The sequence below is a fragment of the Misgurnus anguillicaudatus genome, chromosome 8, assembly GCF_027580225.2.
Source record: "Misgurnus anguillicaudatus chromosome 8, ASM2758022v2, whole genome shotgun sequence".
NCBI lineage: Eukaryota > Metazoa > Chordata > Actinopteri > Cypriniformes > Cobitidae > Misgurnus > Misgurnus anguillicaudatus.
Window position 1 is genome coordinate 29,861,927 of NC_073344.2, and position 24,274 is coordinate 29,886,200.

At 36.3% G+C, this 24,274-nt stretch overlaps 1 protein-coding gene across 5 annotated transcripts; it reads left to right on the forward strand.

Moving 5' to 3' along the window:
• Nucleotides 1-63: 63 nt before the first annotated feature.
• gad1b (glutamate decarboxylase 1b) lies at nt 64-23,920 on the forward strand. Of its 5 annotated transcripts, none has more exons than XM_073870689.1 (17): nt 64-425; nt 1,484-1,614; nt 3,342-3,404; nt 5,655-5,798; nt 7,196-7,438; nt 7,554-7,644; nt 16,560-16,672; nt 17,857-17,969; nt 18,183-18,265; nt 18,645-18,699; nt 18,964-19,080; nt 19,209-19,273; nt 19,360-19,438; nt 21,701-21,850; nt 21,941-22,048; nt 22,141-22,230; nt 22,345-23,920. In XM_073870689.1, exons 2-17 carry the CDS (start codon nt 1,539-1,541, stop codon nt 22,516-22,518), a joined length of 1,764 nt encoding a protein of 587 aa, XP_073726790.1. In that variant the 5' UTR covers nt 64-425; nt 1,484-1,538; the 3' UTR covers nt 22,519-23,920. The 5 variants fall into 5 exon arrangements, with proteins under 5 accessions (XP_073726790.1, XP_073726792.1, XP_073726788.1 ...); XM_073870687.1 differs by having other exon boundaries at nt 65-425; nt 1,465-1,614; XM_073870690.1 differs by lacking the exon at nt 64-425 and adding an exon at nt 648-1,112.
• The last annotated feature ends 354 nt before the right edge of the window (nt 23,921-24,274 follow it).

Genomic DNA, 24,274 nt, shown 5'->3' on the forward strand with positions numbered 1-24,274 from the left:
CTCTCTCTCTCTCTCTCTCTGTCATTCCCCCACCTCTCTCTCTCTCTCTTTATCTTTTTCTCACACACACACTCCCACGATGTTTTTGACGTATGTATGCATATATATTTACAATACTCGGTGAATTAAACTTTATGTGTCTAATGGAGTGAGTACGTCATCAATAGTGAGTCTGAGTCTGAAGATACGCGGGTGGATATTATTCGCGTGGGGATCCCACTAAAATACAGAAGTGAATTTTGGAGGCTCTGGTGTCGGGAGTCTTCAGAATTTTGAATCGATGCTCGATGGATTTTCATTTTCATTTCCACTCTTCTACTATTCTTATGTCAAGTAAGTGTATCGTAACCAAAGCAGTGTGAAATCAAACTGTGCGTGTCTTTTCTGGATTTTATTGACACCCTAAACACCTGTGACTTCGTAAGGTAAGAGCTCTTCCTCTTCATAAATCAGCCATTTATTTATTTATTAATTAAACAATTTTTGCAACATAACACTATTTTAGAGATAAGCAGAAACATTTTCTATTGAAATAAAATGAATATAGAGGTTTGAATTTATTTCTGGCAATATCGTGATATTCTAAGAGGTCTGGTAGATGAATGATCTTTTACCTGCTGTAAAAACATGAGGTCATTTAACACATGAGAAGCGCAATGATTTGTTTGCCATATTTCACGAACTCCGACAGTGATGGATGTGCGTTATTTGATGATATTTAAAGATCATCTTAATTGAGAAATCAATAAGTCGTTTTGTTAGTCTTTTTCTTTCTTTTTGTTTTGGACAAGAATCAGTCAAATGGATTCTGTGTCTGACCTTCCGTAAAGACGTTTGAAAAAGAAACATTATTTATCATAAAACCAATAATCGAAATTTCACCTTCATAAAGATTATTTCTATCCTGGCTTCGTTGCCTTTGCTATATATGCGGTAGGTGAAGTGAACAGATTCTTCATTTCGTCGTTTTGAATGATTAGATTTAAAGAGCTCGTTACAGAGCCAATTAAGTCTGACTTCACGGTCTGGTGCGCGCTGGAGCGCAAACGGGCGGGCAGGGTTGCGTCTGGAGACCAGAACCGGACCGTCATCCAAAATACCAAGTTAAAGAGGTCGGATCATTTTTTTTAAAGAACCTTTAGCTTACATCCTTTCGTTGTTTGCGAAGCTTTTTCCTTAACAGCATTTTGCGTTTTTCTCCTTTTGATGTGCTGTAATGTGCGCCGTTTTATCAGAGCGCGCATTTCTAAGCATGACAGGACGGCGCAAGACAAATTGTCCTTGTGATGGGGAGTGAATTACTGCCATTACACAAAGGATATAACGGAAGAATTTCATGTCAGAAATTGATGCTTGGAAATAATGCTTCTCGTTTTTATAAGCAGAATAGAATATAAAGTCCTTGTTAAACCCATGTTGTGCCATTAAATTGTTTTGTCCTAATTCCGTATTATTTCCATGCAGTGTGCGACTATTTCTTCAGTCTGAAAGCTGAATTTATTGTCAGTGCAAAGCAGTGAGGTGTTTCTACCGGACTGATGGCGTCTTCCGCACCTTCGTCCTCGGCTGGCGATATGGACCCAAACACGGCTAATTTACGACAACCTGCCACAAGTAGGTCTTTCCCGGATAAAGCGTTTTTCACTTGCCTTATTTACTCCGTGGGGTGGCGATGTTCATCACTGCCTTAGAAAAAACACAGCACCGTGTGAAATATCTATAAGCTGACAAATCACCCAACAACAGCTGGAAACGTGCATGCTCAGTTTGTAAGAGAATCTTGTACAGATAGATAGATAGATAGATAGATAGATAGATAGATAGATAGATAGATAGATAGATAGATAGATAGATAGATAGATATATAGATAGATAGATAGATAGATAGATAGATAGAGAGTATTTTAATTAATCTAGTATTATTATTATTATGTAGGTTATTATTGTTGTGTATTTGACTTTTGCTGTTGCTTTTGCTGTTTCACATTTTTACCATTTACAATTTTATTCTTAATTTTACCTTCAAATAAGATTTTCTATTTTTGCATTTAATAATGGTCCTAGTCGTATAACAATAGTCCTGCATTTTGCAAAGGCTTAAATAAGCCCAATCACGCGCAATCATCTGCTCTCAACACACCGACCTCAATAGCGTAATTACAAAAATTACCCGCCATCAAGACCCAATTCAGAGTTCTCCTTTGTGAAAATGCTTCAAAATTCAGTCCAGAGTCAAATGTAAATGAAATATATTGAACAAATCTGATTTATGTGCATTTGCGCATATAGAAACGAAAATATTATTTGTACAGTTCATTTAACAATTCATTGTTCACAATTAACAAAAAATATTGTGCCAAAATAATAGGCCAAAATATACTATATAATTTTGTGTTAATGTTTTGTGTTGTTTTGTTGTGTGTCTCTGTGTGTGTGTGTATGTGTGCGCGCCCGTGTTTTGCCATTATCTCCCTGCCACGCTCTATCTCACGCGCACTGACCTGAGGGGCCTCGCACTGTCATTGCCTCGTTGTGACAGCGTGCGCCCGGGGCAGAGAGAGTGAGATCTGCCCCCAGACAACCACCCACCCCAGTGCATAAGCCAAATACACAACAAACAATTAATAATATTGACTGCGCTTTTTTTATTAACTATCAACCTGTTTCTCGTGCACACAAACGAATATTTAATTTCTTCCTTGCGTGTTTGTATTACGTGTATATATATTTTTAAATAGGCTAAAACTGCAAAATTATAGCCTGATAAAATGATGAATGATATAAAGCATTGATGGATGTTGTTGCTCGATTTGCTTTAATGTTGTAAGAACAGTTTGATTTCAATTTTATATATATATATTGAAAATGCATGTCTGCATCTGCCAATATGCGGATCTGTCTGGTCAATATGCAGAAGGTCATTCATGTATTACCAATTGTACATTTTCTGTGGCGGCTGTATGACTGCTGGCAAGTCGGCGCCCGTCAAACACTCAATTAATTTCTGCCCGCGTCCGAGACCTCATTTCATGCCCGCTTATTCTAAACCGCCTCTTTGCCGGATGTGTGCCACCATCTATTTGCTGCCTGCTCTCTGATAGCCTCTATTGATTGCTTAATGAAAATCAAGCACTTTTATACACCCTAAATACACACATATAAAAGACAAAACGAGATCTCGTACACCCGGCAGAGAGCAAATTTTCCAAATTGCGCATATTCATTGTGCATGATGACCCTCCATTTCGCGCTTTCCCAGGCACATCTTCACCCATACATATAGCTTTTATTCAAAATAAATTACCGGATGCTGAATAGCTCTCCCAAACATGTCGTTTTAGCCAGTGACGCGTGGTACGGGGTTGCACACGGATGCACGAGGAAACTGGGCATGAAGATATGTGGTAAGTTCTGTTCACATCCATATACTGCACTGCTAACATTATTTCAGTCTTAGGGTCACTCAAGGTGTCAAGATGGGGGTACTTTTACGCGCGCTATGCTGCTTTTTTGAACCATGTAGATGCCTACATCCAAGTAGATAGGGTGTCAGTGCGCGTTTCCATCACACTGAAGGTCAGCAAGGAGTTTTTACCCCGTAGGCCTTTGTGTGAACAGGGTCTTGTCTTTTGTTTCCTATTCTATCACCCCTTGTTCAATCTCATCATTATTTACTGAACGAGACAAAGAGATCTTACAGCAGGTGCCCGAAAGGAGATTTCATATAGAAAAAAGACTACAGTGAGTGTGAATCTGAATAGATAGACTTTCTGCACGGTCAGTTAGATACGTTTTCCTAACTGGATTTGTTCCCTGGTGAAATCCTATATATCAGCAGAAAAGAGGGGCTGCCTGTATTGCTCTAGTCTATTAGTTTCCTTGTGGGTGGTTCTCAGTCTTTCTCAACTTGTCTTTTTTACGCAACACTGCTTTTTATAGCCTGCTAAACGATGCCAAGAGGATTGGGTGTTTTTAATATGATGATGATGATGATGACGACATATGGGAGGGTGTGGTCTTCACAGAGGCCAGTTCTGTCACTTTCATGCAGGTCTCAAGGACAAACCATTTGTATTGAACTTTTGCTGTGTAATTTTTTTAAATTATGTAATATTACGCACTTGTTTTAATGTAGCAAAATCACGATGGGATTTTATACACTACAACTGACAGAACAGCAGAGGCACAAAATAAAAAAATAAAAAAATATTCTGTTAGGTTATTAAAATAGTTGAAGTGTATCAACCTCTCAGTCAGGCTATCTGAATTTAAGATGGATTATCTTATTTAAAATAAAAGTGAATCTAGGCGTGAAATGATTTTGCACATTTAAATAAGCAGGTGTATAAGAATTTACAATATATGGCAACGTGCCTTTACCTGGCAGATATGCAAAAATATATTGAGAGCATCCTTTTAATTCGTATTTATAATTTGATTTATTTATTTCAGTTGTGCGTTTAGGTTTGCTTGTGTTTGTTGACACAGAAAAAATAAGTGAATTAATTAGCTTAACAAAACGAAATAAATGCGTAATGCTCTATTTAAACGAATAAAATCTAAATTGACATATAAATAAGCTAATAATTTTGTACAGTGATTTATATAACATAATTTATTATTTTATCTGTTTAAATAATATTTTTCGTATAAAATAGCATTTAAAATAAAGGATGATCAGGCTCATTCAGTGTTTTGTGATTAAAGTATTTGGTCTTTACCGTGATTGAAAACAGAAAAATCCATTTTGATAGCCGCAATAAAATCATGTCGGCTATTGATGTTCAGGCCATCGCTAAAGATTTACGGCATTGAATTGTCATTAGCTCTTATCAGAACTGAGAGAGTGAATGTGAGAGATGAGCTGCTGTTGGGTAGAGGGGGGCATTAAAGACCCTCCTCAATGCGCCTGTTTTTACTGATAATATTGTGTGATAGTCTTGCTCAGAATGAGAGAGATAACCAGCACGCAAAGACGAACCGAGACCTAATGAGCAAAAAGCCGGGTGCGCCGTAAATCATTTTTGTATTCTTTACAGTCAGTTACCATATTTTACATTATAACAGTGCAAATCTCCTAAAATAAATCAATCAAAATAAGAGGATAATTTAAACATTAATGAATGAAAACAAATTATTTAACAATACACTTGATGATGCTTCGCGCATCGTGGCAAGATTTAGTGCTTTTTGTAACGCCATGGGTCTCTTTCTGTCTATTTTTTTTAAAGTTCTTTGTCAATGTTCATGTAAGTTGCCCCAGTAAAACATCCTCAATAGATCTCAGCTTCAGTATATTGAATGCGCCCGTCGGCAGCTAATGACATGAAGCCATTTGGGCACTCAAGCGGAATGTGTGAAGTGGGGGACGGATAGACCTCATCTCACCCATGTTTAACAGTGTTTTGTGAACCAAAGAAACCTCTTCAGATCTGATGTCATGGTTACAGTACTGAACCTTGACCAATCCATAAATAGCACTGTCCCATTAAACACCTCTGGAATCCCCCTATAAGAGTCCAACCTGCTGTTAGTTGATCAGACGAGCGCGCGCGCGTTAAACAGCTGCTTTCATAGCCTATAGTTGCTTTCCAAACCTCCAGCATCACGGTTGAGGATGTTCTGTAATTCTTCCCCGTGTTGTAATGATGCAGGTTTCCTGCAAAAGAACAACAGTTTGGATGACAAAAATCGTTTGGTGGGCGCCTTCAAGGAGAGCTCCAAAAACCAGATGTCGTGTGACAACAATGAACACTTCACACGCACAGAGACAGACTTCTCCAACCTGTTTGCTCGGGGTAAGATCATATAAAAAATACTACTACCTGTAAATATGAGTGTTATTTTTAATTGCACACTAAAAATTTGGGTTCTTGGTATTTTTGCATCCCAATTTTAAAGTGTTACACTGTCAGAAAAAAAAATGCTTAATACTGTTCAATTTCCGTCGCTCTGGTGGTACCCTAAGGTTCCGTTTTGGACCTTAACAGGTAAACATAATACAATGTTGTACCTTTTTGGGTACATTATTGTGTACCTTTAAAGGTACAGTTAATTGTTTTGTCACAAAATTGTTCCTTAGGGTACACAATAGGTCCTTGGGATATAATAGTTTACCCCAAAAGGTACAACATTTCAATGTGCTGCATACACAAAAAAAGTACAAAAATGTAGCTTTGAAGTTTTGTACCTTTTTGGTACCATTTTTTCTGACAGTAGTAACATTTATGAATATATCTCTGCATCATGCAATGTATCTAATGCATTTCTGATCTAAAAATATAATTAATGAAATTTATTGTTGAAAATAATTATAATAATAAGGACTTTGTCACAATTTTCCTTATAGCCTATTATTTGCTGACACATTTGGTGGTGGCCTATAGAAATAGTTAATATATGTCAAATTTATGTAATAAACATTTGAAGAACTTTCATTAAAATGCAATATTATGCAATTTTGTATATACTGTAATATTTTTAATAATCAATTTGACTATTGTTAAAATATTGTGTGAACTACACCGATAAAGGGATTGTTTACCCAGAAATTAAAATGTTGTCATCATTTTCTCACTCTCATGTTGTTGCAAACCTAGATAAGTTTCTTTGTTCTGGTGACCACGGGGGAGGATGTTTTGGGGAATGTTTGGAGCCGGACCGTTTGTGAGCTCCATTGACTTCCATAGTAGGAAAAAAGAATACTATGGGAGTGGATGGGGCTCATGATTGGTTTGGTTACAAACATTCCTCAAAATATCTTCCTTCGTGTTTATCAGAACAAAGAAATTTATACAGGTTTGTACAGTAAATGATAACAGAATTTTCATTTTGGGGCGAACTATCCCTTTAAAAATAAATCTTTTTGGCTGAATGGTTCCATAAAGAACCTTTAATATCTAAAGAAATGTTCTTAAAAATAAAGGTGCTTAAAAGGTTCTTTACAGCAATGCCATAGAAAAACTATTTTTGGTTCTTCACAGAACCATATAGTCAAAGATTATTTAAAGAACCATTTCTTTTAGTAATCTGAAGAACCTTTTTCACCACAAAGAATCTTTCGCGAAACCGAAAGGTTCTTCACATGTTAAAGGTTCTTTACAGAACCATTTAGACAAAAATGGTCCTTATATGGTAAAATCTCCAATGAAACATGAAGAAAGCCTCTTATATATGCTGGCTTGTTTAATACCAGATCTACTGCCTGCTAAAAATGGAGAGGAACCCACAATCCAGTTTCTCATGGAGGTGGTGGAAATCCTCACAAATTATGTACGCAAGACCTTTGACAGATCCACCAAAGTCCTGGACTTCCATCACCCCCACCAGCTCCTGGAGGGAATGGAGGGCTTTAATCTGGAGCTGTCTGACCAACCGGAGTCTCTGGAGCAGATCCTGGTGGACTGCAGGGATACGCTCAAGTATGGAGTGAGAACAGGTACACCAATATCAAATATAACCAAAGTTTGGGAACCACTGCATTAGGTTGCACTTGAGTTGTTTATTGTGTAATATCATACTTAGTTTAGTTTCTTTATGAATTCTTTTCGCAGGTCATCCTAGGTTTTTTAATCAGCTTTCATCTGGACTGGACATCATTGGTCTTGCGGGAGAATGGCTTACATCTACTGCTAACACTAATATGTAAGTGATACATCGAGTCAGTCTCCCCTCCTCTCGCTGGTCTCTGTGGGACCGCCAGTGTTGTCCGTGTTATATATGCAAGTATTTCCGTTCCTGGGAGGTTATGTAAAGTGTTTGTTTTAATGCTTTGGCTGGAGGTCCTGTCTTTGTCAACCTTGTATCGAGTGATAGCACGCGATGCTGGAACCACAGGCCCTGCAGGCGTGCGAGATTGCATATTGATTAACCTATAGACTCAGAGTTAGACATTTCATAGCTACACTGGAGCTGTGCGTTTCCATTGGACATCTCTGTCCTATAACTCACTGATGCGGGTCTCAGTAAAAAGGTGGTTTGGAAAGAAATGACAGTGTAGACTGATCTGAGATACATCACGCTGAAAATTATAGTTTGATTTTTGTACTAGTACTAGAGACTGGGGCTAGTTGTCACAATTTTTACTCCAGAGAATATTTCTTAGGGTTATTCTTGCATGTTTATTTATGTTAATGCATAGACACATATACGGTGGCCTAGAAGTGCAAAAAAAAAATTACAATGGTAAATTACTTATTTACAAGATTAAAAACAAATTTACAAGTTTTTAAACAAATTTACAAGTTTACTACATCCGAGCCTCTGGTGGGAAGAAACCCGGAAGTGTCACCGTAAATCACATGAGAGTTGTGAATACGATGTTGTGTGTAGGCTGTACATCTTATTTACGGAAAGAGAGTGATAATATATATCCTTTAATCGCTTCCCGAGTGACTCAAAGACCTGCGTGGATTATGAAAATATAAATAGATATTGGACCTTATTTTCAGGTAAGTGAAATAGCATTAGTTAGCTAATGCTACAGACAACAAGAGAGGGTGCTCCAAACTTTTTAATCAGGACTGCATTGTTTGTTCGCTCCCTGGGCTACATAGACTGAAACGGGAAAGCGTGACGAGTTTGTTTACATTGTGCTGTAAACTCAAACCCAGGAGGACACTTCAAAGGAATCACAGGGATGACATGGTGTGACAAAACCCGAACTGACTTCCGAATTCCGGGTTTCTTCCCACCGGAGGCTTGGGTTTCCGTAAAAAACTTAAATTTGTTTTAAAACTTGTAATTTTGTTCGCTCATTGTTAATTTGTTTAAACACTTGTAAATTTGTTAAAAGTGTCTAACTTTGTTTATAATCTTGTAAATAAGTAATTTACCATTGTAATTATTTTTGCCCTTTCAGGTCACACATACCTTAAATGGGCCATGGCATGAAAATTTGGCTTTTTCCATGTTTAAGTGCTATGATTGGGTTCCCAGTGCTTCTATCAACCTAGAAAATGTGAAAATTATCAACCCAGTTAATTCATTTTGGTAAACCATTCTCTGCAAGCATGTGAAAATATAGGTTGTTGAAATTTGGCTCTCCTTATGATGTCATAAGGAGCTCTTATTATAATAATACCACCCCTTAATTTGCACTATCCAACCACAGCACTGCCATTTAGCCATTCAGAGAGGGAGAGACAGAGAAAATAATTCACAGCACAATTAAGTTTCAATTTCAACAAACCACAATCATTGTGATCAGTGTTTGCACTTCATCCGCTCATTTGCATTTTAAAGGACACACCCAAAACGGCACATTTTTGCATACACCTACAAAGTGGCAATTTTAACATGCTATAATAAATTATTTATATGGTATTTTGAGCTAAAACTTCACATATGTGCTCTGGGAACACCAAACATTTATTTGACATCTTAAAAAAGTCTCGTGACATGGCCCCTTTAAGGTCCTTTTAATGACATTTTCAAAGTCTACTGGGGCATGTTGTCACATTATTTGGGCTGTAGTTGCCACATTGGGAACATGCAAAACTGACAAAAAAGTCCCTGTTCTTTAAGGTAAAACTTGGCTTCATTGCACAATTGACACTTGCTTTAACGTTTCTTAATCTGGTTTTATCCATTACAAAAAATATTCTATTAAAATGTAAGTTTAGAGTATAGACTAGAGTCACAAAATCTATTTGAATTTAGGAGGCTTCTGAAAATAAATGAAAATATACATTATACAAAACCACTGTTATGCATGTACTTTAACTCAAAACCTGATACTGACAACCTGCTCTCCTGAACATACAGGACAACAAATCCAGCAAATGTGTTTTTCATTAAGCTGATAATGCAGCTTTAAATTGTGTTTTGACTAAGCCAGCGTTACACCGAAGAGCACCAAAGCACAGAATGGACTTGTACCAAATCTATTTAACAGCCCATTGATTGTGTCTGACTGTGGGCCGGTAGCAAGTCAGTGCCAGCTGGGACCAGTCAGTCGGAGAGTCTGTCCCTGCGGGCCGTACAGTCTGGCCATTGCATTTCACTCCCAGAGGCCATTTTGTTCTCCAAGGACCGAGCACTTCATTACAGCCGTCTTTCTTAATATAAATAGAGAGTTTCTTATAATGGAAGTCACTTAGGATGAAAAAAGCCTTGTTAAATGGCCATAACTATGAACAATGGCTTTTGGCGATAGGGAATTACTTTGATTAATATCCTCTTAAACTAATTCCTGACACATGCAGAGATCAGGACAGGGGAAAAAAGGAGCTCTAGTATCAGATGAAATCCATGTATGCACACTTTGAAATTTTTGTAGGTTTACATATTTGTGCTAAACCAAATATGTTTTCAAAACTAGACTGCACTTTCTATGGCTTCACATGTATCCTTTGTAGAAATCCCAAAATGCATTGCTATCAATGAAACAAACATGCTTGGTTTCTCAAAGAACCTTTCAGTCAAAGGTTTATTAAGGAACCATTTCTATCACACTTATTTAATAATATAAAGAAAATATTTTCACTACAAAGAACCTTCGTGAAACTCTTTCCCCCCATTTATGAGTTATCTTGTCAATTAAGAGAAAACATTTGCATGAAAAAACGTGAGGTTTTATGTTAATCTGTAATAGCGCGATTATCCACTAGATGGTGTATTTAACAATTTATAAAAAATTGAAGCAAAAAATATTTACTAATTTTAAATTCTCTGTATGTTTTGATAATCATTCTGAATCTGATCTTTAACAAAATTCCTTCACAAAAAATGCAAGTACTTCAGCTTTTTCCAAAAAATTTTTTTTAAAGTCTTTATAAGCAGAGAAAAAAATAAAGATAGGATGAATGTTTTTTTCCGTTTTGTTTGTTTGTTTGTTTATTGTTTGTTTAAAAGCAGAGGTCTGTTTTTTTATTTGTATGTTTATATTTTTTAGAAGAAAATTTTCCTGGAAGCATTTTGTGAAACTTTTGTGAAAATCACAAAAAAAACTGGCGAGCTACTTTAAAAAAAAAAGGCTGGCGGGGAATGAATAAAAGTACCGAGCCCCTAAGGTGACATTGGAGTAAAAAAATCTAAAGTTTAGTTTCATGTGGTCACGTGAAACTTTCTTTTTTTTTAAAGTTTAGTTTTGCGTGCGCGCGTGAAACTATCGCTCGCACACGTGAAAGCGAAAGTTTCATGTGAGCACGCAAAACTAAACTCGATAATTTCACGTGTGCACGCGATAGTTTCACGTTCAATGAAAAAATTCCACCCACTTCTTTTTTAATCCCCATTAAACCAAAGATGGTTTGGTTCTCTTACATCAATGTGATGTCACACTGATAAAGCCCCGCCCACACCCACTGACTGAAAGTCCTGCATTACCATAGTTTCAGCCCTCAGCAAGTCGTACGCTGTCCTCCATATCTCAAACTGTATTCACAGGAATCAGATCTATTTTAACAGCGCACACTGTCTCTTTTGGGAAGGGAGGGAGAAGCTTTAGCTCATTTGCATTTAAAGGTACAGGTATGAAAACAGCACATATTTGATTGCACCCAAATATTGGCATTTTGGACGTGCTATAACAAATGATCTGTGGGGTAAACTTTACAGAGAGATTTTGCGCAAACCTGAGACCTACATTACATCTTGTAAAAATGGCCACATTAGGTGTCCTTTAAAGGTTATACATGGAACAATTCAGCCAAAAATTGCCTCTCTGGCATTGTGAAGCGCCATTATTTTTAAGAGTGTATATATTCATTTGTTCATTACTGTATTGTGTAGCTTAGGTTAAATTTCGATTAGAATGTTACCTTATAAGTCAGCTGCGTAGGAAATAGACAGCAAGACACCTCACTAGTGTTTAACAGAGCCCAAAGTGATCCCCCTGTGGCATTTGCCTTAGATGTTACTGGTAAGTGATTTTCCACACAGTTTACATAAAGAATGTCCACCAGTGCTACTGACATTTAAAATGTCGGGTGGTGATAGATGGTGTTGAGCAGTGACTTTGATTTTCGATATTAAACCTGAATTTTACCCTTTCTTCATATTCACCTTCTGTAAAGCATACAGATGAGGTTTGTCTCAGTTGCCTTGCTGTCTACATAGGCAGCTGCCTTTTAAGGCAGTATCCTAACAGAAATAAAACCTTTTAAGTGGCACATACACTCAACTAAAGGATTATTAGGAACACCTGCGCAATTCCTCCTTAATGCAATTATCTAATCAACCAATCACATGGCAGTTGCTTCAATGCATTTAGGGGTGTGGTCCTGGTCAAGACAATCTCCTGAACTCCAAACTGAATGTCAGAATGGGAAGGAAAGGTGATTTAAGGAATTTTGAGCATGGCATGGTTGTCGGTGCCAGACGGACCGGTCTGAGTATTTCACTATTTGCTCAGTTACTGGGATTTTCACGCACAACCATTTCTAGGGTTTACAAAGAATGGTGTGAAAAGGGAAAAACATTCAGTATGCGACAGTCCTGTAGGCGAAAATGCCTTGTTGATGCTAGAGGTCAGAGGAGAATGAGCCGACTGATTCAAGCTGATAGAAGAGCAACTTTGACTGAAATAACCACTCGTTACAACCGAGGTATGCAGCAAAGCATTTGTGAAGCCACAACACGCACAACCTTGAGGCAGATGGGCTACAAAAGTCTCGATTTATGTTGAGACATTCAGATGGTAGAGTCAGAATTTGGCGTAAAAAGAATGAGAACATGGATCCATCATGCCTTCTTACCACTGTGCAGGCTGGTGGTGGTGATGTAATGGTGTGGGGGATGTTTTCTTGGCACACTTTACGCCCCTTAGTGCCAATTGGGCATCGTTTAAATTCCACAGTCTACCTGAGCATTGTTTCTAACCATGTCCATCCCTTTATGACCACCATGTACCCATCCTCTGATGGCTACTTCCAGCAGGATAATGCACAATGTCACAAAGCTCGAATCATTTTTTTTTAACATGACAATGAGTTCACTGTACTAAAATGGCCCCCACAGTCACCAGATCTCAACCCAATTGAGCATCTTTGGGATGTGGTGGAACGGGAGCTTCGTGCCCTGGATGTGCATCCCACAAATCTCCATCAACTGCAAGATGCTATTCTATCAATATGGGCCAACATTTCTAAAGAATACTTTGTTGAATCAATGCTACGTAGAATTAAGGCAGTTCTGAAGGCAAAAGGGGGTCAAATACAGTATTAGTATGGTGTTCCTAATAATCCTTTAGGTGAGTGTATTTGAAATAACATTTCACCCATATGCAGAGCATTTGATTACAAAGCACATGAATTGACTTTGTTCTTTGAGGAACCCAAAAATGGTTTTGTCTATGCATTGGCATCATGTAGCACCTTTATTTTTAAGAGTGTATGATGCCTTAGATTTTTTCCTACGTAGGCTAAAAATGGCCCATCGATTAGCTCTTCAGCCTCTTGCTAAAACATTTTAGGCCTTCAGAAATCTCACTCGTTTCTTCATCTTATATATGTCCTTGCCTCTCTTTGCTGCAGGGATAAACGGTTTCATCCACCACCCACCAGTCAATGCCCCAATTCCAAAGGATTTTACCTGCTATGTTTGAAAACGTTTTATTTCTTTACTGCTGTGAGCGTCGCTTTTGCCGTCCCTGCCTCCTGGCAGAACACATGCACACACATCTCTCTTTCTCTCTCTCTCTCTCTCTCGCTCGCTCTCTCTCGCTCTCTCTCTCTTGAAAAGAGCTTTGTGAGAAGATTGAGGGGAGTGTCTTAGTGTCTGTGATTCACTGAATCAACGAGCTGTCATTATTCACTGTGACTAATTCGCACCCATTATTTCCCATCAGCGGTGACACACGCTGACCGATGGCTAATGGACTGATGCCCATACGCACTGAATTACCCCCATACCCTTAAAATAGCTGCACATAAAACATGAGATTTTAAACTTTATGAAGAGTATGTGATGGTTGCATGTGCAAAAATTTGTTAGCATGAGGTTAATTTGGCACGGTTTTGGTTCTCATGGTATTACTATGAGCTTCGGGTGTTCTTGTGGTTGCTACATGGATTGTTTGTGGACCAAGTAAAAAAAACCTGCATAGCAATGTGTGTTGCTATAGCTGTTGTTGCTATGTGGATGTTGTTAGGTGTTTTAGGTGGTTGTTAGGTTGTTGCTAGGATGTTAAAGGGACACAAGGCAGCATTTTTATGTTAATAAATCATCTTCGTAAGTCGGTATATGGTTAAATGACTCATTACATGACGAATGAAGACTCTCTCGCCCGCCCCTACCGTCTGTAGGAAGAATACCCCACTTGCAAGTTCGCTGTATCCGACCCGGTGTCCTTCAGTCTCGTAAAGTCTCAGATATAGAAAGCATTTACTCCCAGACACTAGGGGGAGCTAGTAGAGAAATAATACTCAGACTTGCCTTGTGTCCCTTTAAATCAACATATATGTTATGTTACTTTAATTTGAAAGATTTGAACTTGAATTTATAAGTTATGTCAAATTTTTAAGCCAAAACATAAAATAGTAGGTTGAATTGACTTGCATGACTCTTATGAAAATTAACCAAGGTTTACTACAGTTAAAACAAAAAAAACATGGTTACTGTAAATAACCCATTTCAAAAACCAGAGTTAAACCATGTTTAGTGTAGTAAAACCATGGTTTTGCTGATAGTATACACCAAAAAACACACAACGATTATCACTGCCCTGCTGAGAAAAACAGCATCAAACCAGCATGGGAATTATGCTGGTCTATGCTGGTTTGAGGCTGGTTTAGCTGGTGGTTACCAGCATACCAGCACCAAAACACAACATATGCTGGTCTTGCTGGTATGAACAGCATGGGATGCTGGTACTAATGTTGTTTTGGTGCTGGTTTAGCTGGTGCTGGTTTAGCTGGTGTTCACTAGCAAACCAGCACCAAAACACAACATATGCTAGTCTTTCTGGTATGCTGTTTTTTTTTCAGCAGGCCTTAACGTAAAGAAAGTAAAACCGGTGAAACATTCGCTTACTGTTAACAGTCGGTCAAGGACTATTTTTTCCAGCGGAAGATTTTACTTGGCCTAATGAAAGTTGCATTGGTAAATTTTTTTGGTTTAATATTTGTATTTTGCGGTAACCATAACAATAAGATACTCTAGGCTAGTCCTCTATCGTGAATAAGTTACGGCTGAAGGGTTACATACATTACCTAACGACACTCTTCAGCCATGACTTTCACGATACAGCTTACCTATAATATTCTGGTCTATAGATAACCTGCTTATCACACTAACATCGAATTTCATAACATTACAGTGAATATATGAGCAAACCCGACATAAAGGCTTACAATATTCAGGCTGGTATTAAATTTCCTGTTGCTTTCTTCTCTATGTAACGTTAAACATAGACAAATGGATGAAGCAATTTGTCAAATGTGAGGGATGTGTATGCGTCCGCATAGAAATGACGGCTAGAATCATGTTATGTATGGTCTAGCTGTATAGTTTTAAATCTTTGTCCTGCTTCGTGACAACGGGTCTGCCTGAGGCCGTTCTCTGTCCTAGTTTTGTTTCATCACTTACTCAATCACTTTCCTCCGTCCTTTCTCTGAATGAGATGGATTTGTGTCGACGCGCGCTCTTATCTCGTCTGCGCAGCTGTTCTCTCATTTGTGTGCTGTCTGTCTTCCATCACGCCGAACTCGTCCATTTAGACGGACAGATAGTCATCTGAGCATGGGCTGCCTTCATTTAAATAACCCTTATCTGACCCATCGCAGGCGTCTTTTAATTAGTGAAATTCAAAGCGGGAAAGAGGGACAGGATATCTATGATGGAGGAGATGTTGTGTCGTCACGAGCTGTCATTTTCTGAAGTACCCTACTTTGAAGGTAGATTAGGCCTAATGTGAACCTTTAAAAAAAATCACGAACATGTCCAGGTCACTCCAAAATCTAAATTTATGATTATTAAAAATAAATAAATAAATAAAACCCCTGCCCAAACTAAAGGGAAGAAAGCAAAGTGTACAAAAACGTAAAAGCGAGAGTACAAATTAATATGAATTAGCCACCTCGTAAAATAGGCCATATTGCCATGAGATTGTATAAAATTAATATTATATAAATAATTATATAAATAAAATATTATATAAAATATCTAAAATAAATATATTTTATGTAAAAAATTTAAATAAATACAATATAAGTCTATTTAATATTAAAGTTTATTATTATGACATTATTTGGTAGATGTAAACAACAACCAATTCTCTGTACTAATGCAAAAAGTATTTAATTTATTTTGCGCTTATTTAAATAAAAAATGTGTAAATCATGATGAATAAAATTATGGAAAATAAATAAAATGTTATTGGAATAAAACAATAATCAACCTAGACAGACAAAAGTAATAACATTCTGAATTTAGGGTTAAAATGTACTTATTTGTTATAAAAATCATGTCACAAAGCAAAACAATTTAATGGTCGTAGAGCAGGTAATAAAATAACCATTTAAACATTATTATACTTGGATTGTTAAACGTTTGTTATCCAGTAAAGAATAACAACACAGATTTACTGAATATGGTGTCAACATGTGTTCTTCATGCAGGTTCACATATGAGATCGCACCTGTGTTTGTTCTGATGGAGCAGCTGACCCTAAAGAAGATGAGGGAGATTATCGGCTGGCCTAATGGTGATGGCGATGGACTTTTCTCACCAGGTAAAGTCATCTATAACCAGATACCAAAAATAAACTGTAAGATATTATATAATAGGCCTACACTGCAAAAAATGATTTTCAAGAAAAAAAATCCTTGTTTTCAGTAAAAATATCTAAAAATTCTTAAATTAAGATGCTTTTTCTTAATGAGCAAAACAACCCAAGAAAATAAGTCTAGTTTTTAGACCAAAAATATCAAATTTAAGTGATTATGTGAATAAAACAAGCAAAAAAATCTGCACAAAATTTTTTATTGAATTTAGTGTTTAAGAAAAAATTTCAAGATTTTTTTGCTTACCCCATTGGCAGATTTTTTGCTTGTTTTATGCAGAAAATCACTTAAATTTGATATTTTTGGTCTAAAAACTAGACTTTTTTGGGGTCGTTTTGCTCATCAAGAAAAAGCATCTTAATTTAAGAATTTTTAGATATTTTTACTGAAAACAAGACAAAAATACTAAGATTTTTTTTCTTGAAAATCATTTTTTGCAGTGTGCTGACTTTGCTTCATGATGCCATTAAGCCTTTGTTTTTGTTTTGCAAATCTAGTGGTGAAATCCTATATATTGTGCTTTAACGAATTATTATACTGCAAAAAATGACTTTCTTACTTAGTACTTTTGTCATGTTTTCAGTTTAAATATCTAAAAATTTTTAAATGGAGATGCTTTTTCTTGATAAGCAAAATGCCCCAAGAAAATAAGTCTAGTTTTTAGACCAAAAATATCAAATTTAAGTGATTTTGTGCAGAAAACAAGCAAAAAAATCTGCCAATGGAGTAAGCAAAAAATCTTGAAAATTTTTCTTAAACACTAAATTCAAGAAAAATTCAAGAAAAATTAGCTTACCCCACTGGCAGATTTTTTTGCTTGTTTTATGCACAAAATCACTTAAATTTAAAAATTTGGGTCTAGAAACTAGACTACTAGACTACAATCTATGTCTGATACTCTTCTGAGGGTTTTGAAAGCTTATTGTGAGAAAGGCTAAAACGTATTTTTATAATAATTTTTAATAATTTTCTATACACTTTCATTGTATAGAAAAGGGTAGCTTGTGTGTTTCATGGAATATAAAAACACATGAGGTAATAAGTTTGATATCATGCAAAGTTTTTTGGAGGGGGGAGGCTGCTGTCTATGGTCCTGGAAACAAACACATTGTAATCCTTCATTTGTCCACAGGAGGCGCCATATCAAACATGTACAGCGTGATGGTTGCGAGGTATAAATACTTCCCAGAAGTCAAAACTAAAGGCATGTCTGCTGCACCAAGACTTGTGCTCTTCACTTCTGAATATGTGAGTATTTACTGCTTATATGAAACCAGTAAACCGGCACAAAAATAAGCACAAACACAGGATTTGTCTCCCTCTAGAGGTCTTATTTTATTCAAATAAACCAGCAGGATATTTCACATGCTATTTTTTTTTGTCCTATCATTAATCATTTCATTTCCTAGTATTATTTTGTAGTATTTTGTCTATTTAATGAACATTGCTGTTGTTTTGTATAGTCATTATTCAATCAAAAAGGCTGGAGCTGTATTGGGCTTTGGCAAAGAAAATGTCATCCTTCTCAAGACAGATGAGAGGTATCATTACAATACTGTTCCTATCACTTGCATAAAACAAACGGTGCTATAGCACTAAAAGTCCTTCACTGGCTCATAATCATAGAGGAACCATTTTGGGTGCCATATTGCACCTATGTAGAACCATATATTGTGCTATATAGAACCATATCTGGTGCCCGATGGTTCTTCATAGGTGCTATATGGCACTGGAAATGTTTCCTCTATGATTACAAGCTTTTAGTGCTATTTTAGACTGTATATCAATTAGAAATAGGTCACATTATGGAAGTAAAAGATTTTAGAAATGGCTTAAAATGTATTGCTATTATAATATTATATAGGATATTAGCCACTGGTTGAGATACTCTCTTAGTTCTTATTGGATATCTTGTTTCAGGGGGCGTGTCATACCAGCGGATTTAGAGGCCAAGATCATCGATGTCAAACAGAAAGTTAGTATGCACACTAACCACACCCACTATAGGCTGCACTATCCTGTACTTGTAATTGGGTGTATTTAACCTTTTTAACAGAAAAGATAAATGGATCAATACTGAAGCAGATTTTCTCACATTTGATGAATGAATTGACCTTTAAATACTAACAAGTCCTTCTGTTAATGAAGTAATGTTGCTGTTATATACTAACACTTCATTATTATTAGGTAATTATCATGTCCATATTGTGAAAATGTGATAAATGTTGTGTATTTTAAGGGTTACGTGCCGTTGTTTGTGAATGCGACGGCTGGCAGCACAGTTTTCGGTGCATTCGATCCCATCAATGACATTGCTGACATTTGTGAGAAATACAACCTGTGGCTACACGTGGATGTAAGTTTAACTCGGCTCATATCTTTATCTGTACTTTCAGATTGATGAAGAAAGTACACTGATATTGATTTATAATTAATGCATTGAAGAAATGTACTGGACAATCATTGATGTTTGCATGTCTCTAGGGTGCATGGGGTGGAAGTCTGTTGATGTCTAGGAAACATCGCCACAAGTTAAGCGGCGTTGAGAGGTATGTGAACGGCAAACTTAACAAATGATGGTAAATCACGGTAATGGTGCAACGTAACCTCAGGACAACTGTTGTTTATGTTTCAGGGCAAACTCAGTCACATGGAACCCTCATAAGATGATGGGTGTACCGTTACAATGTTCAGCCATCCTGGTCAGAGAGAAGGTAAGAAAACACTCATACACAGACTGATGTCTCTAAACTTACACAACTTACACACAGACGCTTTTTCCAACCTGATCTCACAGGAGCTTATACGGACATTAAGAGTTGGATAATTTGTATTCGTAAAGTGAATCATACAAAAACATACAATTATTTGAATAAAAAAATAATGACATCCCACCTCTTACCCTGCCCGTAAACCCAACGTCACATGGGGGAAAGCAAATCGTACAATCATGGGCGTCGGGAGCAAAAAAATATGGGTGGGTCCAAAACATGTACCGAAGTAGATGCCATTTTCTTGTATTCTTGTGCCTTTCATAGCAAAACATGACTTTCTTTTACTTGGTATTTTTGTCTTGTTTTCAGCACAAATATCTAAATATACATTTTCTTGATGAGCAAAATTACCTTATTTCTAGTGTAAAGTGTCTAGTTTTTAAACAAAAACAAAATTGTAGAGAATTTGTGCTTAAAACAAGCAAAAGGAGTCGGCCAATGGGGTACACTGCAAAAAATGATTTTCAAGAAAAAAATTCTTAGCATTTTTGTCTTGTTTTCAGTAAAAATATCTAAAAATTCTTAAATTAAGATGCTTTTTTTTTGATGAACAAAACAACCCAAGAAAGGGGGTAAGCAAATTTTTCTTGAATTTAGTGTTTAAAAAAAGTTCAAGATTTTTTGCTTACCCCATTTTTGGTCTAAAAACTAGACTTATTTTCTTGGGTCGTTCTGCTCATCAAAAAAGCATCTCAATTAAAGAATTTTTAGATATTTTTACTGAAAACACGACAAAAATACAAAGAATTTTTTTCTTGAAAATTATTTTTTTGCAGTGTAAGAAAAAAATCTTCTTAAACACTTAAGAAGTATAGCAGAGAATTTTCTTGAATTTTAGAAAAGAACCGCCTTCTCCACTTTTTAAAAAATGCAATTGAGCAACACTCCTGATTGACAACTAGGAGGACCAATAGTCTTGATGATCCACCCGGAAAAAGAAAATCCTCCGCAATACCTTTAATTCAAGAAAATTCTTAAGAAACATTGTCTCACCCCATTGGCAGATTTTTTTTTTTGCTTGTTTCAAACAAAAAATTACTTAATTTTTTTTTTGTCATTAAAAATAAGTAGCCTATTACTAGACTTATTTTCATTTTGTTCATCAAGAATAAAATCTTAATTTAAGAATTTTTAAATATTTTTACTGAAAACAAGAGAAAAATACTAAGTAAGAAAGTCATTTTTGCAGTGTTTAAATAAACAATTGCTTTTACACTGCAAAAAATGACTGCAGTAAAAATATCTAAAAATTCTTAAATTAAGATGTATTTTCTAATGAACAAAATGAAAATAAGTCTAGTTTTAAGACAAAAAATATAAACTTTTAGTAAATTAGTGCTTAAAACAAGCTAAAAATAATTGCCAATGGAATAAGAAATATTTTCTTGAAATAAGTTTACTTTTTCATAAACAGTTATTTTAAGAAAATTTTTCTTATTCCATTGGCTGATTTTTTTTTGCTTGTTTTAAGCACAAATTTGCTTACATTTTTTTGTCTAAAAACTCTACTTATTTTTGCTCATTAAGAAAATACATCTTAATTTAAGAATATTTAGATATTTTTATATTTTAAGTAAGAAAGTCTTTTTTTTCTGTGTATAGCCTAAAAGTCTTGTGTCTTGATTGAAGCAGGTGAAAGTATTGAAAACATGAAATGGAGTTTTATTTATCGATTTAAGGAAGAAGTAGCGTGGAAGTCAAGGCTGTAGCTAAAATGCGGAACGGAGTTTAATTTATTAGGGCATTCGTCTAGTGGAATGCATTTGACTGATGTCGTTATGACAAGTGGACAGACATATGCGTGAAAATAGTGAAAGGGCTCAATATCATTTGTATTAAAAACTGTCCATCCATAGACTGCAAAAAATATGGACGTAGTGTCCATGATGTCAGCCATAGGTTTGTGAAGAGCTTTTTTGAAGCCAATAGTTGGCAGGGCCTGCCGTTGCCATCTTGGCATCACATCACCACGCATGACTCAAAAATAATCAAAAATGGGTAAAGTGGTTGGCTGCTAAAACCAACCATATATAATGGTTCCAGCGCCCATGCGTACAATAACGTACGAAGTTGGTCGTACGAATTTCCCACCTCGTAAAATATGTACAAATTGCCATGAGATTGTGTTGGTTTTACAGCCTGCATGGAAATCGACTGTTTTAATTATTTTAAGCATTATTTGACACAATACTGCTGTTACAGGGCATCCTGCAGGGCTGCAACTCGATGTCTGCTGGATATCTCTTCCAACCAGACAAACAGTACGATGTCACCTACGACACAGGAGACAAGGCCATCCAGTGTGGCAGACATGTGGACATCTTCAAGTTCTGGCTCATGTGGAAAGCTAAGGTTGCTATTATGCAGTTTATTTCTAACGAATCCAGTATTTTTGTAACCATTATGTATTCTTCACATTGTTGACCAACTTGTTGCATGCAGGGCACAGTTGGGTTCGAGCAGCACATTGACAAATGTCTAGAGATCTCTGATTATCTTTACAACAAAATCAAGAACCGTGAGGGATATGAAATGGTCTTTCAAGGCCAGGTTTGTATCTATTCACACACACACAGACAGACAGAATTGTTTTATTTTTGTGATAGTGTTTGTAATGCACCGTTTTCTCTTTCATTTTGTAGCCCCAGCATACAAATGTTTGCTTCTGGTACATTCCACCGAGTTTGCGCGGCATGCCAGACGGAGACGAACGAAGAGAGAAGCTACACAAGGTATTACATCTCATCTCCTACCTTACACGTACACTGGTGTGGTTCATTGGCATGCAAATTCCAACATCGGACTGTACAATGTTAGATATCTCAATTACTCTGTTTCCCCTGTAGGTGGCGCCAAAGATCAAAGCAATGATGATGGAGTGCGGTACAACCATGGTAGGATACCAGCCACAGGGTGACAAGGTCAACTTTTTCCGAATGGTCGTCTCGAATCACGCAGCCACCAAATCTGACATCGATTTCCTTATCGATGAGATCGAAAGGTTGGGTAATGACCTGTGAGAGCGCCGCTCTGCTGGATGGAGGCCACGATTTCAGCTCCAATGCACAATGCATTTACACATCCACTCAAAGCAACAGACTTTGCGTTCTGCACGTTTATTGGCTATGTTTCAACATTGTGTTGTGGTCCAATATGTTCTGTCCTCTATATTATTAAATATTTAACTTGCAGATAACAACTTCTCGGTAGGTACAGTCACCTTACAGCATAGTTTAACTTCATTGGAATCGTACTCTGATGTGTGTACCAGTCGGTGCTCTGTTTGTACATACTACATATATAAAGACAAGACGCAGCACCCTTTCAATGAAGCTCAAACCCCTTCCTGTGTAGTTGTGGGGTCTGTGTGTAAACCAGTGGTTGTGATACAAACTGTATTTGAGTGTTGTGTTCCTAGATCTTACCTTGTTAGTAGGTCATATAAAGCGACTACTCGGCACCTTTGTGAGGTGAAACATAAGTATTTCATTTTTTTAGTACTTTGAAATGAATATATAATTATTATGTGACCTGAGGTGTGTTCAAAGGTTCAGTTTTTTTCCATTTGTAATGTTTATTCACTTGTATTTTATAAAAAAATTATTATAATCAAATACGTTTAATGTTTATAGTCCAGTGGTGTACTTGTGAGCCAAAGACTGAACTAGTGCCATACATTTTACTATACACTCAATATTATAAGCAAGCATATAAAAGATAATAATCTATAGACATTTATATAAACATAATGTTTGTTGTTCAACAGGCCCTTAACTCTGTGCAATCAGTGTGTTATAATGTGTGTAAACTGTGTGTATATTTGACTGAATGTTATGAGCAATCCTCAATTATTTGAAATATGTTAGTTACTATAACAGATATTTAATCTGTTTATTAATATTCTACTCAGGCGACTATAGCGATGCATTTAGTGTAAAAAAGTAACAACAAGAGAAAATGAATAAAGCAAAAAGCACAAACTTTGAAGGCTGAAAATGTCCTCAGGCTGCTGAAAGATTGTGTAATATAAACATTTATTATAGGTTTATTGATATTCCATACTGTATTTAGAGTCTTTGAAACTTGTGAAAGATGAGTGTTTATTTAATCTTGTCTTTGTTCAAAGTGTTTTTGATGACTGAAATCCGCACAATAATCTTTATCCTGTATTGTTGACAGTATATTATACGTTGAATGTGAGGAGGTCGCTTGGGGCCTCTCAGTACGACTGGCACTTTAAAATGCAATCACAATATATGTAAACTGTTACTTACACTTGTACAGTGCATAATAAAATCTATTAAAGTATAAGAATGATCTGTTAGTCGTCAATTTAAAAGGTAAATGATATACACTGGAATATATTATTATATATCTTAAACTGTTATTTTACTGCTAAAAATAAACTGGTTTCATTCTGTATTTGTTTGTGTTTTATTTCATTATCCATTTGTAATAAGTTCTTATATTAGTAGTTTTTCAATGCATAAATAAAAATAATTCTGGCTTAGATACAACTGAAAAGCCTATTGAAATATATATGATATCACAAGACAGGTGCATTGCATATACAGTTTCTTCGTAAAAAAAAAAATTATTTGTTATAACGTTCATTTTTTCCTTTAGTCTTTTCTATTCTCTGTCCAATAATTTGCCTGCCACGGGGAGGCAGCACCTTCACAGTTTAATGCTAGATTTGTTCGACTTCATGCAGCGCCTCAAGAACTGACAGCAGGATGACGTCAAAGTACCGCGAGAGCGATTCAGAAATCACAT

Bases quoted from the DNA above. Each gene is read 5' to 3' on its own strand.
- gad1b (XM_073870689.1), top strand. From the start codon at position 1,539: ATGGCGTCTTCCGCACCTTCGTCCTCGGCTGGCGATATGGACCCAAAC. The intron at 5,799-7,195 runs GTAAGATCATAT...GTTTAATACCAG, and splicing joins CTCCAACCTGTTTGCTCGGG to ATCTACTGCCTGCTAAAAAT. The intron at 19,081-19,208 runs GTAAGTTTAACT...GCATGTCTCTAG, and splicing joins ACCTGTGGCTACACGTGGAT to GGTGCATGGGGTGGAAGTCT.